Consider the following 15,350-nt stretch of genomic DNA (forward strand, 5'->3'; position numbering starts at 1 on the left):
CGTCCATGTTCTTAAGCATGTTTATGCACGCTAAGGAAGGAAAAGCTCAGAAAAGCACTGAAAGTCTGCAGGTGTCTATCACCAATATTAATGTATACAACCAATATTAAGTATATACAAAAATATAATGTCACCAATATTTGTATACAAAACAATTAAGGAATAATTTATGAAGGAGATTTATATGATGTAGTTTCCATCAATAGTGGGTGAATGGGCCTTGATCTAAAGTTCCTGAGAAATAACTTTGGTTCACAAAGCTGTCTCTCCATGACTTTTGTTTAAATTAAAAAAAAATAAAAATATAATTGTGATACATACTTTTTAATTCACAGAATTTTTTTGAAGTGTCTTGGTAATGCTTTGTGCTTATTGTTACATCTCTAGAAGGAGAGGTAAATGTTGCATATTGGGAGAAAATGCGAAAATTCTCATGATTCCTATCATGGGAACCTGGGATCCCAATGGCATTTTTAGACTTCTGTCAGCCAGCATCAAAAGAGTATTGCTTTCCCACAGGTGCACATGGGTAAAAACAGTGAAGAAATATTTGGATTTTTGGAACAGATGGCATTTAGGTACAGGGTGAAGTTCAGAAAACACTGAAGAAGCTTAATTTAGTGCTATTTCTGAATTTGGGAAAGGGAAGCTCATAACTATGTGAAATGGTACCAAGGGGGGATGATAAACAAGAGCAAAAGAATATAATCTTTGCATAGCTACTTTGGAATTTGTTCAGAGGTAGTGGCATGGTGTACGTGGTCATAAAGCCATATGTTGAGTTGAAAAATTAAGGACATGAAGATTTGTCGTGTCTGCTTGCAACTAGCTGCATGGTTTGAAGATTGGGACTGTGTAATGGCATTTGTTGCAATAGTGAAAAAAAGTGATAGTGTATAAAAATATACCGAAGTGCCTGAATTTCTGGACATAATGAAGCTACTGATGGTTTACATCTAGTTATGTACTTTGAACTTCAAGTTTACTGAAGATCTTAAACAGGTATGTTTGTAGCACTTGGAACTTTTATTCTGTTTTCCTTGGCAATACCTGGTTGTGGTTAATACTTTTATTTGTATTTGTACTTATTTGTATTTTATTTGTATTTGTACTTATTTGTATTTTATTTGTATTTGTACTTATTCTTTTTATTTGTAGACTTTGAGGAAGATTTTTTATCGACTTAGGTTTGAAAGAAAGGGTTATCTTCAGCAAATGCTGGCACGGAGGGGCATTGGATATCATCATGGATCTATGTCCGTAAAGCAGAGACAAGCAGTGGAGATGCTTTTCAGACTGGGATATATCAAGGTTGATAAATCAGGATCAGTTCTTCTTTTTTTTTCTTTTATTTTCTCTATACATGTAATTAAAAATGTCTAGTGTACCTTTCATCAGTGGTAGAATATATTGGATTGACTTTATCAAGTTCATTCTTGAAATGTTGACATAACAGTTTCCAAATTAATAAAATGAACTAAGTGAATTGATAGCTGTAGAACTTAATTTCTAACTAAGAGTTACTGTCCTTCAGATTAGCATCTGAACAGTTAAAAGATGTTGACCTAAAACAACTAGAAGTGTTTTAGTGAATTGAACTATATAGAACCATGATACTTTGTACTCTTTTGGTGGAATGTTATTTCTATTTGTTCTTCATAAAATGAGGTATAAACTTCCAAGATATTAAAGCTTATAACTGTTTATATGTGTATATAATTTACACTTAATGTACATTTAAACAGTGAAATTAATGTATTTTCATAGCTCTGTTAAATTAATCAGATTAAACTTTAGTTATATGAAAAATAATAGTAAAATTTCTGTTGATATAAGATGGATTTGTTTTTTTAAAATCTGGTATTACCATTTCTCATACAAATACCCATGTTCGATACTTTATAGGTCGTCACAGCTACTTCAACACTTGCTCTAGGAATCAACATGCCGTGTAAATCTGTTGTCTTTGCTGATGATTCTGTCTTTTTGGATGCACTGAGCTACAGACAGGTATGGAAATAGAACAGTTGCGGTTTCTATTACAAGTAGAAAGTAGCTGGCATCACAAAAATTCAGAAAAAAATGTCTTTTACATATACTTCTGGATATGTTCAGAGTTTTATCTGTTTACTCTGGTGACAATAATAATTTTAGCTAGCGTGATTTTACTAATGTTTCAGAACTGACAACACATGAACAATGTGCATAGTCAAAAGACCTGTTTCAGCATTGAAAGTATTGCAATTGCTCACTGAGTTAGTGGCATAGACTTGGTTTTCAGTTATGAGAGTCATTAGAGAGAAGTTCTTCTAGATATTTTTTGCACATGTGAAAAATATGCTGTAAGAAAATTCAGTGGGGATGTAGCAAAGAGAAGAAAGATTGCTGACTAGATTAATTAGGACCTTTGAGTTAATTCTGTTGTGGAATGCCACGCAGTACTGTGTGCAAACGCAGTAACACAGAACGCCTCAAGTCATGTGACAATTTACTGGGTAGGCTGAGAAACGTTACTCTTCATTAGCCTGTTTCCTGCTTTTCTGCTTCTTTTCAAACCTGTATTTTAATAAAGTACTGCAAGTTTGCCTCTGGCTCAGGACCGTGTCAGCCAGATGTTGCTAATAGCGTCACCTGGCAGGTAGCTCTCAAAGTCAGAGAGCAAGTGGATTTGTGCAGCAAACAGACCTATGTGCATCACCCTTCTACTGTACATAAATAATATGATTGCAGCTTTGTCACATTGTCTGGTACAAGGGGAAAGTACCAGTACAGGTCTGGTACAATGGACCTGATGAAGAAGGGATGATCCAAGCGAGGACATGTACCTTTAGGTAACTTCCCTGTGCTCTTACTCATATTCTCTCCTCTGCATTCATGCTGAAGCTCCCTCTGCCCTAGAAATAATTCAAAGCTAAATGTAACTTATGTAACATGAAAATTAAGCTGATATATAGGTTTTAAAAAGTATAAATTACCTTGAAGAAATACAAATGTTAAACAGATGTGTGAGACCGTAAGTATCCTTTCCAATGTTTAGGTCCTGTAACAAATACACAAGTTCATGAAAATAAGGTAAAAGGAAAACAAACAAACAAAAAACTTCAAACCAGCTATATCAGCTAAATACAGCGCATTTTTGCACACATTACTTGAATAATGTTGTATAAATACCTTATTAAGATTGTGTAGATGGTAGCAGTATATACAACTTAAGTGTATTTTATCAAAAATGTTAATAATGTTGTTATTTAAATAATAACACGAAGATTTTATTCTTAGATGTCAGGACGTGCTGGAAGACGGGGACATGATATGATTGGAAATGTGTTCTTCTATGATATACCACTGCCCAAAATTGAAAGACTTATCAAATCAAACGTACCTCAACTGAAAGGCCAATTCCCTCTGACTATTACCTTAATATTGAGACTCATGCTGTTGGCTGCGAAGGCTGATGACAAAGCAGATGCCAGTGCAAAGGTTTAATATTTTTTTTGTAGTATAATTTAATTAATTCTTACTTGGTTTAATTGAACAATATCTCCTTAACATGAGTTATGCATTTCAATACTAAGCAATCTGTCTCCAAATGAAATCTCATATGCTCCTATACAGTATCTAGTACCTGTAACATCTTCTCTAATGTATTGCCCTGTCCATTTTCATGCATTTATTCTTTGCAATAAATATTATTATCCAACAGAATGCTACTATCAGGAAGGTATTTTTACTCTGACTCTTGTATACAATTTTTGCATTAACTTGGAGAATCACAAAATCTTAAAACTTAAATTTATTTAAAATTTCAGCTTTATTTGAGAAAAAGATGTGAACATATCTTTCTGTAGGGAAGAGGGAGCTATGAATTCCTATCTCAACTGAAACAAAGTGAAAATGCCACATATTACTCGCTTGTTGAAATCAGCACACAATCCATCAGCATGAAATCCATCATCTCTGGAATCAAAAATTGTTATTCTTGCCACTTAATATAGTGACTTAAGTAAACAGTCCATGATTATGATTACAAACTTCTCAGGGATCTCCTCTTGTAATTGTTCAGAAACTTACATCCAGCTGATCTGTTTCTCTAAATCCATTCCAGCATATAGACATTTTTAAGGACTCAAGGAATTCAGACATAAATGCGGTCAACTTTTTAAGATAATAAAGTAAATTGGTAAACTGTGTTAAATATTTAAAATGGTATTAAAGTGTAAGGAATCATTTAATGGTTAGTTTAATTATGCAAATTTAATGGTTTTAATTTAATGATGCAAACTTATATTTAAATCCTTTTCCTATAGATCTGTATATGAATTTCATGTAATCATCTTTACAAACCTCAGCATAAGTTTAGAAAATTAACATATACTTGACAGACAGAGAATGTCCATTTTCACAAGCACTTCCAAGAATTAGGCATTCAATTTAAATAAATAAATAACACAAATCCAACAGTACCTCCAACCTGACATTTTTAGCCTGAAAAGTGATTGATCAAATAAAGCATAAAAGCTGAATTTTGAATTTGTTTGCTTGTTCCAATACAGACGTTCCCTTGCATTTCTAATCTTTTTTGTTTGTTTGTTTGTTTGTTTCGTCAGGCATTGTCAGTGTTGAAGCACTCACTGATGACTTTCAAAAATGAAAGACATGCTGAAATATTAAAAATTTATTTTATGTTTTCCTTGCAGTTTCTAATCAAAGAGGTATGTTTTTAACTCATTTGGAATGTTTGTCTGTAAATACAGGTTTGCTTATGCGCAGATTCTGAAAACATGTTAAGAACTCCTGTTTGTGTTAGTGCTCTTTCATTTAAGAACCATGTATTTTGTATTACATAGAAATAGGCTATTTCTGCTGGAAACAACAAAACAGATTAAATTAAGGTGCTTTAAGTCCAGGGTTAATTCTGAGCTGCTTATGCGATAAATTGGGAAAGTCTCATGGTATGGTTTATATGATCGCACATTGATCAGGAGAATAAGAGTTGTGCATTTATATTGCTTATACAGATATTTGAAATATACATGGATGTGAAATGTTAGAAGTTTAAAATATACTACGAATAACATAATTTCCAAAATGCTGGGAGGAAATTATACCTCTAACAAAAATTTAGGAAATAGCTCCTAGGGAAAATTGAAAATTTATTGTGTATCTCTCCATTGTAATAATTCCAATTTAACGGACACCATTTTGGATTTTTTAATTTTTTTTGGTGCGTAACATCCTTTTTAGTTTATAGGCCAGGCATATAGACAGGAAGAGGCATAAATAATGTGATTACATTTGTGAATCATCTGAGTCTAGTTTTCCCAGCATTGCTTCCAGTTAGGAGCCCAGTGGTTCTGCCCTGCCTCTGATGAGTGTCTCCTATGTGTGAAACCTGAACAATCCCATTGAAGAGAAATCCCATCTTCAAGTCAGTTTAAGGGTGAGATTAGTGATAATTCCAAAAAGTTACAGTTAGTTTAAGAACTGGTCAAAACAGGCTGATGTACCTTATATGCTGTCTCTAATATCTTTCTTAAGGAAGAGCATTAAAAAAAGCAACTATAGAGAGTGATGGTTATCTTGGTACTCCCTACTTTCTTCCAGGGTGTGATGCAGAGTGTTCTCTGCCAGGACAGGTGTCATGGATGTCATGGAATTTATAGCCTTTGATAGGGTTTTATTCGCTGAGTTTGTGTGCTTTTATCCCATTGAACATTTGGATTTTCTGTTTTTGAATGAAAGTTGTGTCAAATCTTTCTTTGGTAACTGTATGCATTGTGATTTGCAACATAGTCTAAATGGGCACTAAAACTATGAAGTCAGTAATTATGCTTTGCACCAGGAGATGAAGATTTCCCATGGAAATTCTCAAATAGTTGGTGACTTCTTTTTTCAGTATTGACAAAGTTTTGGCTTTCATGGGGAACTGAGTAGGTACCTATGCATTGGGTTGAAGGACTATTCCTTTGAGTTGCCACTATTTTATATTTTTGTCAAATGCAAGTTCATCTTTCACAACTAAGCTTATTTTGCTTTTCAATTAAATAGGGCTACTTGGATCAAGAAGGTAACCCCATAGGATTTGCTGGACTTGTGACTCACTTACACTATCACGAACCTTCAAATTTTGTCTTAGTGAGTTTTCTTGTGAAAGGTTTATTCCACAAATTGTGCCAGCCAATTAAAGGTAAATAATATGCCATGCATCCTAAGTCTGTGGCAGCCTCTGTAACCCCAATGGTTCTAAAATTCTCTGCTAGCCTTCATCCCCATCTCGTTGGTCTGTGCCTATACACACTCTTCAAGTGCTTGTGTTTTGTCTGAGAAAACCAACACGCACATGGCAATACTAATACCATGAACCTAATGTTTATGAAAAGTTATGAGATAAAAAGAATGCTGTAAATAGAAAAGTCCATTTGATCTGGAAAAACTAATAATTATGACTCCAGAGCAAGACTTGAATGCCATGTAGTAAATAAGATGGATGACTACTCTGAATATCAACAAGTTAACAAAAGTACTACTACTACTGTCATATTACATGAGTAAAATCCATTTTGTGCAGATAAACTGAAGTACGTAAACAAATGCAAAACTATGTTGGATAGTGTTGTTATAATCTCTCCTGACAATAGCAGCTGGAAGTTATTTTAAGCAAAATGCTTTTGGTAAATTTTCATATTTAACCCATGTGCCTACTGTTTTGACAGGCTCAAATGACTTTTCAGATGATGTCCTGGAAAAGCTAGTGCTTATTCTAGCAAATCTGTTTGGGCAGAAGTATCTTCCGGCCCGCTCAATGACATTGAGACACAAATTTTACCAATCCAAGGTAGATAAATGATTGGTCTTTATTGTAGCTTATGTTGTGTACCGCCTCAATGAACATGTTTCAATTTGTTGGCTAGTGTGTTTTCACTGTGGATGTCTGGTGGGTGAGCAGCTAGCCATACTTTCTGGATTAGGGCAAAGGTGCCTTGATACAACCATAGAAGTAGCAATTGTGTGTCACGTTAAATGAAAAGTACTGAATTATTCAAGAATTATTTAAAGATGTTGTGTTACTGTCATATTTCAAAATCTAAAGTTATGGACAACACACTGTCTCTTTATACAATACAACCCAACTATATTTTTTGCCATATGGGAATTTACTTTGTTCTCCTCACTCTAATGTAATTTTGTCTTTTTCTAAGGAGCTGTAGCTTTTTCTGCCAGGTACCAAAGACTCGTAAGGACACCAACATGCTCTGCAGTGCATGGCACCGTAGGCTTAGGGCTATCATATTCCAACAGCAGGATAGTATTGCTAAGATGAGCATTAATATTAGCTATGCACTAAGTTAACCCACCATGGGTATGAGCAGAAAGTGAACCGCTTGTAACATATTCCTATTGTCTCTTTCATGCAAATACTTAAAGCTTTGTTAGACACAGCTGTGAAGAACAAAGGAATTTATTTTTTCCATCTGAAGATGCTTTTTTTGTCCAGTTTCCAGGAAGCATTTGAAGAAAAAATATCACTAATTTCTGAAAAGTGGCCAGTCACATAAGAGGGATTACTGGACTGCTGTGGCTAATGGCAGCAAAATACCAGGGTCTGTCATGTTGGCAGGGAACCTTTTCAACACTGAGATATGCAAAACGAGAGCTGGGAAAGGCAACACTCCAAAAGTTCCCTTTTAGTTAACTAATCATTAAATAATAAAGCTGAGTACTCTGCAACTCTAGGAATTTTATACTTTCTCCATGTCTTTTCTGCATGAAATTGATGTTTGTATGTCTTTAAGATCCATGAATCAGAATTCAGTCAAACAGTCTGACAAATTGGGTTAAATTTGGAGCTGTAGTCCTCTGTCAACTACTGCCCTGTCTGTGTACCTTATGTATGCACCCCTGTAGAACTTACACTTCTGGAGAAATTACCCAAATTAAACAATAAACGGCATGTTATTTCAGGTCTTCCTAGAAGATCTGCCAGAAGACTTTGCAGATGCTGTAAATGAGTACAACACCAAAGTTGAGGAAAATTTTGCTCATTTTCTTCTGACAACTGCCAAACTGGCAGATATGGAACAAGAATACAGACTTCCACTGTCAAAGACAGGTAGGAAGTTCGGGGGGGGGGGGGAGGGGTAGCATAGTTGCCATTTATGACATTGAGTATATTAGGAAAGGTGTTTTTTTGGTAAAGGAGAAAAAGTGAATTCAGATATGTTAATAAAGAGATACAGTTTCTATTTTACTTTTGTTTTACAAATGTTGTATATAATATAGAAGTTGCGTACAGGAAAAGGATCACTTTAGTTGGTATTTTTTATGAATTTATAGTGGAAATAAGGGGAATTATATATAAAGAATTTGAAGTTTTTAATTTTTTTTTTATTAAAAGCCTTTTTAAATATAATTATGAAGACATTTGTAGATGCCTGTGATATGTGAATTGCTTTCAGTCTTACAAAGGTTAGATTTTCAGTATCTGAACAGCCCTAAGATTGAATTAACAGTTAAAGAACACTGTACCATGTGTTAAATAAATTAAATTACTTATGCCAATAGATGCTGTCCAGCGACCAGAGCAGTATGAGAAGACATTAGTATAAAATTACCAAGTGACATGAATTTTAACTGGGAGAAAAATATGTAACTATTATGTATAGTTACTTCCTGGACAGAAGATGTAAAAGCAATGCAATGTACCACTATTGCCTACATCCTCTAAAAACAACACAACTTCAAACATATTTTTTCAGTAAGGAAGCATTTAAAATATATCAGATAACTCTATTTATTCCTCATTTTTTCCTACCTTGGTACAGTTATTTATTTAGTGCGCAAAAAATAAAAAAAAAAAAGCAGTTATCTTACAAACTACCACATAAACAAGGTAAATCCAAAACAAGACAGAGTACTATATAGAAGATTGAGTACTATGTAGCTTGGGTGGTAAATAACAGTTTTCCATTTTTGTGCTTTGTACTCCAATAGACAGCACTAGTAAGTGCTGCATGATGGTATCATGTAAGCAACACTATAGCAAAACCTTGCTTTTTCATTTTTGATTTAAGATTGCTTTTTTTAACAATAGAGAGACCCCACACCTTGATACATTATCTGAACAAAAAGGAAATTAAAAACTGTAAATCACAGAATGATGGTGTTCCAAATCAAGAGGAAAGCATAAGTACATGGACTGCCTTGCATTTTCAGGAGACAAATTCCTTTATATATGTTCGTATTACAAGTGCTAATTTTATCCAGGATGTGAACCATAGAAACTGAATTTCCTCCTCTAATTTAATGGTAAAGTTTCTTATTAATATGAAAGACATAACATTCAGGCTAGGTTGTATTCTCCTCATTTTTTAAAACTGTTTTGAAAGAAACAAATACATTGCATTAGATTCACAGAAAAAGTAATGCAAGATCAAAGAAATGGTGGTAAAGACATTTGGACTTGCACCAACTTTGGGGTGAGGCTGTGAAAAAACATGTAAAATTGCTGTGATTTTCTATGAATCACAGAGTGTAGCTACAGCATACTTACCATTACACAAAACAGAAATTGTTGAAGTGTAAGGATTAAAAGTATTGCTAACAACTTTGAAAGAAAGAAAAAGTTTTTACTTAGGAAAACAAACAAACAAAACCACCTAGAACTACATTAAAAACAAACAAAAACAAAACAACACAAAAAAAATCAAAACAAAACAACAAAAAACCCAGCCAGATCTTCTGCTATCGATTGCTATTATAGGCAGACCACAAGTCATCTGAAATGCCATGCTGTTGTAAACACAAATTTGTACGGAGTTGCATAAAGCAGAGTTCTTGTTAAGCCCGAATGTGGCCTCAGTTGAGTACATATTCTTTAGATCACCATGCTTCATGGAACATATTGGCTGGTAATCCAGAAGATAGCAGTTAAATCTATTATGGGTCTCTATTAAGACCTGTGAATACAAGTTGAAAAAACTGTTCTTCAATGCAGGATATAAAATAAGTCTTCTGATACTAACATTCCATTGTTTTTGGCACAGCCGTATGGTGTTAGCTATTTTGCCTATGGATGAGTTGAGGAGAACAGTTTAAGTCACAAAGATGTTTGGATTTCATTACACTCACCACTAGTAAGCTTTTTCCTGCATATTATGATCAGTCACTTAGAAGCTCTTAACAGAAGAAAGAAATCTGTCATGAAGGATTTAAGTTTAGATTAGCTGTATTTCACAGCTAATTTTCAGTGTGGTTAGACTATCGTCTAACCACACTGAAAATCTCTTCTAAAATTCATTGCGGGAAGGCAGCATCTGTCTGTATTATAGCTTATGTTGTATTTCAATCTTCCCATCTAGATTTTACAAATAAAAAATGGCATGGCTCTGAACTAGCATCTTATTTGATGGACAACACCAAACGCATATCTGCTATCTCACCCTTTGCGTGTTTATCTGGAATGGTTGACGATGATCTATTTCATGCAGAGAATGTTAATAAAGTAAGTTACTTTTAATGAGGGGTGGAAATTTATTACAGTCTAATAAAAATAGTTACTACAATCTTCTTGCCTCTGTCTGACATGTAGGCAGTATGCTCAAGTGTTTCTCTTTAGGAGAAACAAATTGAAAAGTCTCAAAAAAGAGTGAACAGTGATTAGCACCAAATTATCACAGTGCAAAACATGGAATAGGTAGCTGTAGAAAAAAAAAATCCACAAATAGTTTGCTTTCTTGCAAGAGCCTGGCTCCTTTTGGCTCTCAGGTAAATTGCTCTAAAATTATTTGAATTATTAATTTGAAGCTACTTAGCTTCACAGATTGCTTTTCTTCAATTTTTTTTTTGTTTTGTTTTTGTTTAAGTCAATCACACAGTAGTCTCAGGGATCCTACTAAAGGTATGCATTATTGCATTGATAATTTCCACCTTTACTAGGAGTTCAGTGATTGTTATCTAACATGAATTAGGTAAGCTGTAATACAAATTGGTATGTTTACTATTAGCTTGCATTTTGCTGTTACCTTCTACATGGGTTTTGTAGCATTAGGGCATTACCACATAACGAATAATTAGGATCAAAATTAGAAAAATCAAGTTATCGAAACTGGGAATTTGAAATTCAGCTTCACTCTTAAAATATGCTATGCATAAGCTTGATACATTCAAAGTATCAGCAGGAGGGTGTGAATACATGACCTGTACATACGGCAAAGTCTTTGTCTAATACTCATGAGTAAACAAGTGGCCTAGTTAAATTATATTTATTTTATTTTTTATATTTTTATATTTTTATTATTTATTGTAATTAGGAGCATCCTAGAGCAGCAAAAGCCACTTCAGCAAATTATCTCGTGTCTACAGCCTACCTCTACTTGTGCAGAGTTTTTGAGTGGCCCAGTATTAGAAGTATGGAACTTGTCAGCTGTGTGGCTGAAGCTGCAAGTTTTAACACAACAGATGCAGCAACAAAAACACAACAGTTACTTAGCACTTTTCTCCTTTTTCTGTTTAGGCAGTGTTACGTTCCCTTGGAATTAATGTCAAAAACTGCCCTCTGCTTTACTTGAAGAAGTATGATAATCAAGGACGACGCCTGCCACTCAATGCATATGCTCTGGACTTTTATAAGCATGGTTCCTTGACTGCCTTGACAACTGATAACTGGTACGGACTACCAGCTTCAGTAAAGCTAAATAGTAGTGTTGTTTTCCATATGGTACATGATGGTACATGAGCACATCTTTTTGTCTTTAAAGCTTTCTCCCTCCAGAATGTAGGGACTGAATTAACCATATGTTAAATATGATTAAAATGGAATGTCATAATGAGTACAAAACATATACTGCATTAACGTCCTGTGGCAATGGCTATAAAGCATTAGCTGGATTTTCAAAACAGTACTGTGAATGTGAAGTCTTGACTTTAGTCACAGATTATTTTGAGATTGTGCCAAAGTTTGACCAAACTACTTCTTGTTGCTTACTGCTTCAAAAATATAAACTCAGAAAAAAAAAAAAAGTATCAATGACAACACATCTCATTTGGCAGGTGCATCTCTTTGCATTATCTTGTCCATTAATTTTGTCTCTTCTCTTTATAAAACTTTTAGCTTGGCCTTAATCAAGCCATTCACAAGAGTTTTATTCCCAACCTCAGCTACCAAAAGATTAGTCACAAGCTCACTCTCCCCACTACTCTATCAAGTATCTTTGTTTTACCTTCATCCTCAGCACTTTTATATGTGAATAACAAAATACCATCTCTTTCTGCTCCCCAAGGTAGATGGGACAATTTTATATCTGCTTTTTTGTAAGCTCTTCAAAGAAGAATCTGGTATAAATAGTTAGAACATACATTCCATGAACTGTTCACAGAATCACAGAATTGTAAGGGTTAGAAGGGACCTCAAGAGATCATCGTGTCCAACTCCCCTGCCAAAGCAGGTTTTCTAGAGCAGGTAGTAGTTCTTAGTGAAATAGCAAAGTTTGGCATGAATGCTGCATTGTCAAGACACAAGGAAATACGCTCCTTATTTGTAATACAATACTGACTACAATTTTATGTCTTAAAAATTAGTGGTATTCTTAATGATTTGGAATTGAGATTTATTAAGCTGCAGCCCACTAATTACCCATTGTCTTTGCAAAGTACAGGATCTTAGCTAGCTGTAGAAAACTACCCTCCTATGTCTCCTACTCCATTTAGCCAGCAATTTCATCAGAAGCACAGCCTTACCGTTTAGCTTAGTTATTCAAAGAGCTGAAACATGTTAGCAGTATTAACACATTTCTTTTCCAAATACAAATCATGAGTCATGTAAGTTTAACATAATTACAGAAACATGTATCTCCATAGTATTATTAATTGCATTCTAAGCTTTTAGTTATTCTACAGTAATCCCTAGTCGTATCAGAGTTTGAGGCCATAGAATATGCTCTTTGAATCCTTACATAGCCTACATGGCAAGCTTTAACAGTTAAACAGTACCATAACATTATTTATTTATTTATTATTTTTTAGGTTAAATGAAGGAGAAGCTTACTACCTGCTCAAGGATTTTTTACTCGTCATTAAGTCTATAGGGTATGATCAACATCTGCTTTTTAAATATTCAATATATTTAAGAAATAAAATGAAATAATGCTTTTTTTTTTAAATTATTATTATTTTTTTTTAACAGAGTATCACTGAGTGAACTATGTGATGATCCAAATGATAACGTTCTACTGGCATTTCAAAAACTAGGAGAAAACTACCATAAAAAACTGGCTGCGGTCTAGTTCTTCTGGGTAATCTGGATAATCAAGAGTATGTTAACTGAAAAACAAGACACCACCACCAAAAACAAACAAGCCCACAGACCCGAAAGCCAGCAGTACATAATACTCTTACCACACCTATGATTAACTGCCTTTTACATTAGGAAGTGACTGAGTTCTCAAATATGTTTCAAAATAAAACCTCAGTAATATCCAGTATCAGTAATACAAAGTTTACTATACAAAATCTTGATATGTTGATATTTTAGCTGTTGTAAGATGAACTTATTGTTTTTAATAGACTGTGAAAGTAGATAATTGTATTTTTTCTATTTTAGATTTTTTTTTTCCAAGAAGTGATTTATGTTAAGACAGTTCTCAAATATACTTAGTAAATATAATCAAAGATAATCTCAGGGACTAATTGCATATAGGACAACATTGGAAACTTTCAATGCTTTACTTCAGCAATTAAAGTTAATTGTTCTAAATATTTTTGAAAGGTTGCTGTTTTATTATGTAGCACCTTCATGAACTTTTATGAAAGCTCTTAACTCATTCTGCAGTTTTAGCCTACAAAACTTGACGTGTAAAGGAGGTTTGTATAAAAATGAAGTTTGCTTAATAAAATTTTGCAACCATACATAGAATTGCCTCATTTTTCACCTGTTGTAGCCTTGAATTAGAAAGACCAAAGGCTACACCTTAGTGTAGTACTTGTCAAAATTCCTTGCAACACTGACTAGAATGTTTTCTATTTCCTTGTTTTTTCTTCTGAAAAAGTAAAATAGTAGTATTTTCATACATTGACAATTCTAAATCTAACCACACATTTGTCTACTTTTAGTCTAAATATATATACCCAAACATAATGCTTAGATAACCCAGGAAAATTGGGCTTTGACAGCATCCCTCATTGCCAAACACAACTTTATGACAATCAAGAAAGTGGGGAAAGTTATTTTCTATTGATAGTAAGTAAAACATGCATTAAAGTCAATGCAGAATTCCCTTGCTTTGAATTAGCTCTGGTGCTCATCAACTGATCACAGACGATTTTTTTTGACTTGTGATCTCTGTGAACAGCATTAAACTACTAAGTACAATGTGTTGCTGAGAGATGCAGTGGAAAAAAAAAAAAGCACATGTAGTTAGGTAGGGCTGCCAAGCTAACATCAACAGATTGAACTTTTTTTAAATGTGTGAAATAAAGTTAGGATTAAAATAGAACATAGTGGTAGAAGATACTGTTTTAACTCTGTGTGGAAAATAAAATTTACTCCGTTTGTTCTTTACTATCTGGCAAATCATGCCTATATAGATGTTAAGTCTATAGACACCCATCTTGCACAACTAGTATAGAAGTGACCTTACTTAGACCTTACCATGTTCATGCTTCCCGGTGGAGTAGTCTTTCTAGTTACCACACAATTCATTGTGTGATATTCAATGACATTCATTTCACTTTTAATTGTGTATGTAAGAAGCACCTCATTCCTTTTATAACTGAGTTACTTTTTGTAAATATAGCATTTCACAAGTGTAGCCAATACCCTTACACCCTGTATACCAAGAACATTGCTGTCATTTTCAATTTCCAGTGTGTAAAAGAAACTAAACTAGGAGTTGTAACTTAAACATCCATTAAATACAGCACAGAAAAAGAATACAGTCAAAGGGAGTTCAAAGAAGATTTTCAGTAATGTCCTTTATTTTCACCATGGCTCATCTTCCATGCTTACCAGAACAATTTTGTCGATACTCCCTTACTAACACAACCCTAGTGCAAGTGCTGTTGTACTAAAGCAGCAACATTCTGCTTCGTGTTGCTGAGGCTTCACTGTGCCTGCCTTCTGGGACACCTTAAACCCCTACTACCCACACATACACCAGTAGCACTTCCTGGAAGGTCTTCATTCTTAATAATGTAAGATGTGTGGTCATATTTAACTGAAAATGTCTTGTTAAAGACTTCATTTTCAGTTTGGATTGTGCTACAAAAAATACTTTAGTATATGGTACTTGCTGATAATCAAGTACGTTTTTATCGGATACCTTAAATCGCAAGATTCACACAGGACAAAGTTGTAA

General features: G+C 34.1%; 1 protein-coding gene across 1 annotated transcript in view; it reads left to right on the forward strand.

Annotated features, from left to right (window-relative positions):
- Nucleotides 1–13,303, forward strand: part of DDX60 (DExD/H-box helicase 60) — a gene marked incomplete at its 5' end in the record, with an annotated part of 43,578 nt that extends 30,275 nt beyond the window's left edge. The window contains 11 exons of the mRNA XM_084286055.1: nucleotides 1,159–1,311; nucleotides 1,906–2,010; nucleotides 3,280–3,480; nucleotides 4,608–4,712; nucleotides 6,049–6,187; nucleotides 6,714–6,835; nucleotides 7,963–8,110; nucleotides 10,359–10,501; nucleotides 11,513–11,664; nucleotides 13,021–13,083; nucleotides 13,181–13,303. Coding sequence (XP_084142181.1) covers nucleotides 1,159–1,311; nucleotides 1,906–2,010; nucleotides 3,280–3,480; nucleotides 4,608–4,712; nucleotides 6,049–6,187; nucleotides 6,714–6,835; nucleotides 7,963–8,110; nucleotides 10,359–10,501; nucleotides 11,513–11,664; nucleotides 13,021–13,083; nucleotides 13,181–13,280 — 1,431 coding nt within the window. The 3' untranslated portion in view covers nucleotides 13,281–13,303. The remainder of the gene's footprint in view (nucleotides 1–1,158; nucleotides 1,312–1,905; nucleotides 2,011–3,279; nucleotides 3,481–4,607; nucleotides 4,713–6,048; nucleotides 6,188–6,713; nucleotides 6,836–7,962; nucleotides 8,111–10,358; nucleotides 10,502–11,512; nucleotides 11,665–13,020; nucleotides 13,084–13,180) is intronic.
- Nucleotides 13,304–15,350: the final 2,047 nt, after the last annotated feature.

Source organism: Netta rufina (genome assembly GCF_964035555.1).
Source record: "Netta rufina genome assembly, chromosome: 4".
Lineage (NCBI taxonomy): Eukaryota > Metazoa > Chordata > Aves > Anseriformes > Anatidae > Netta > Netta rufina.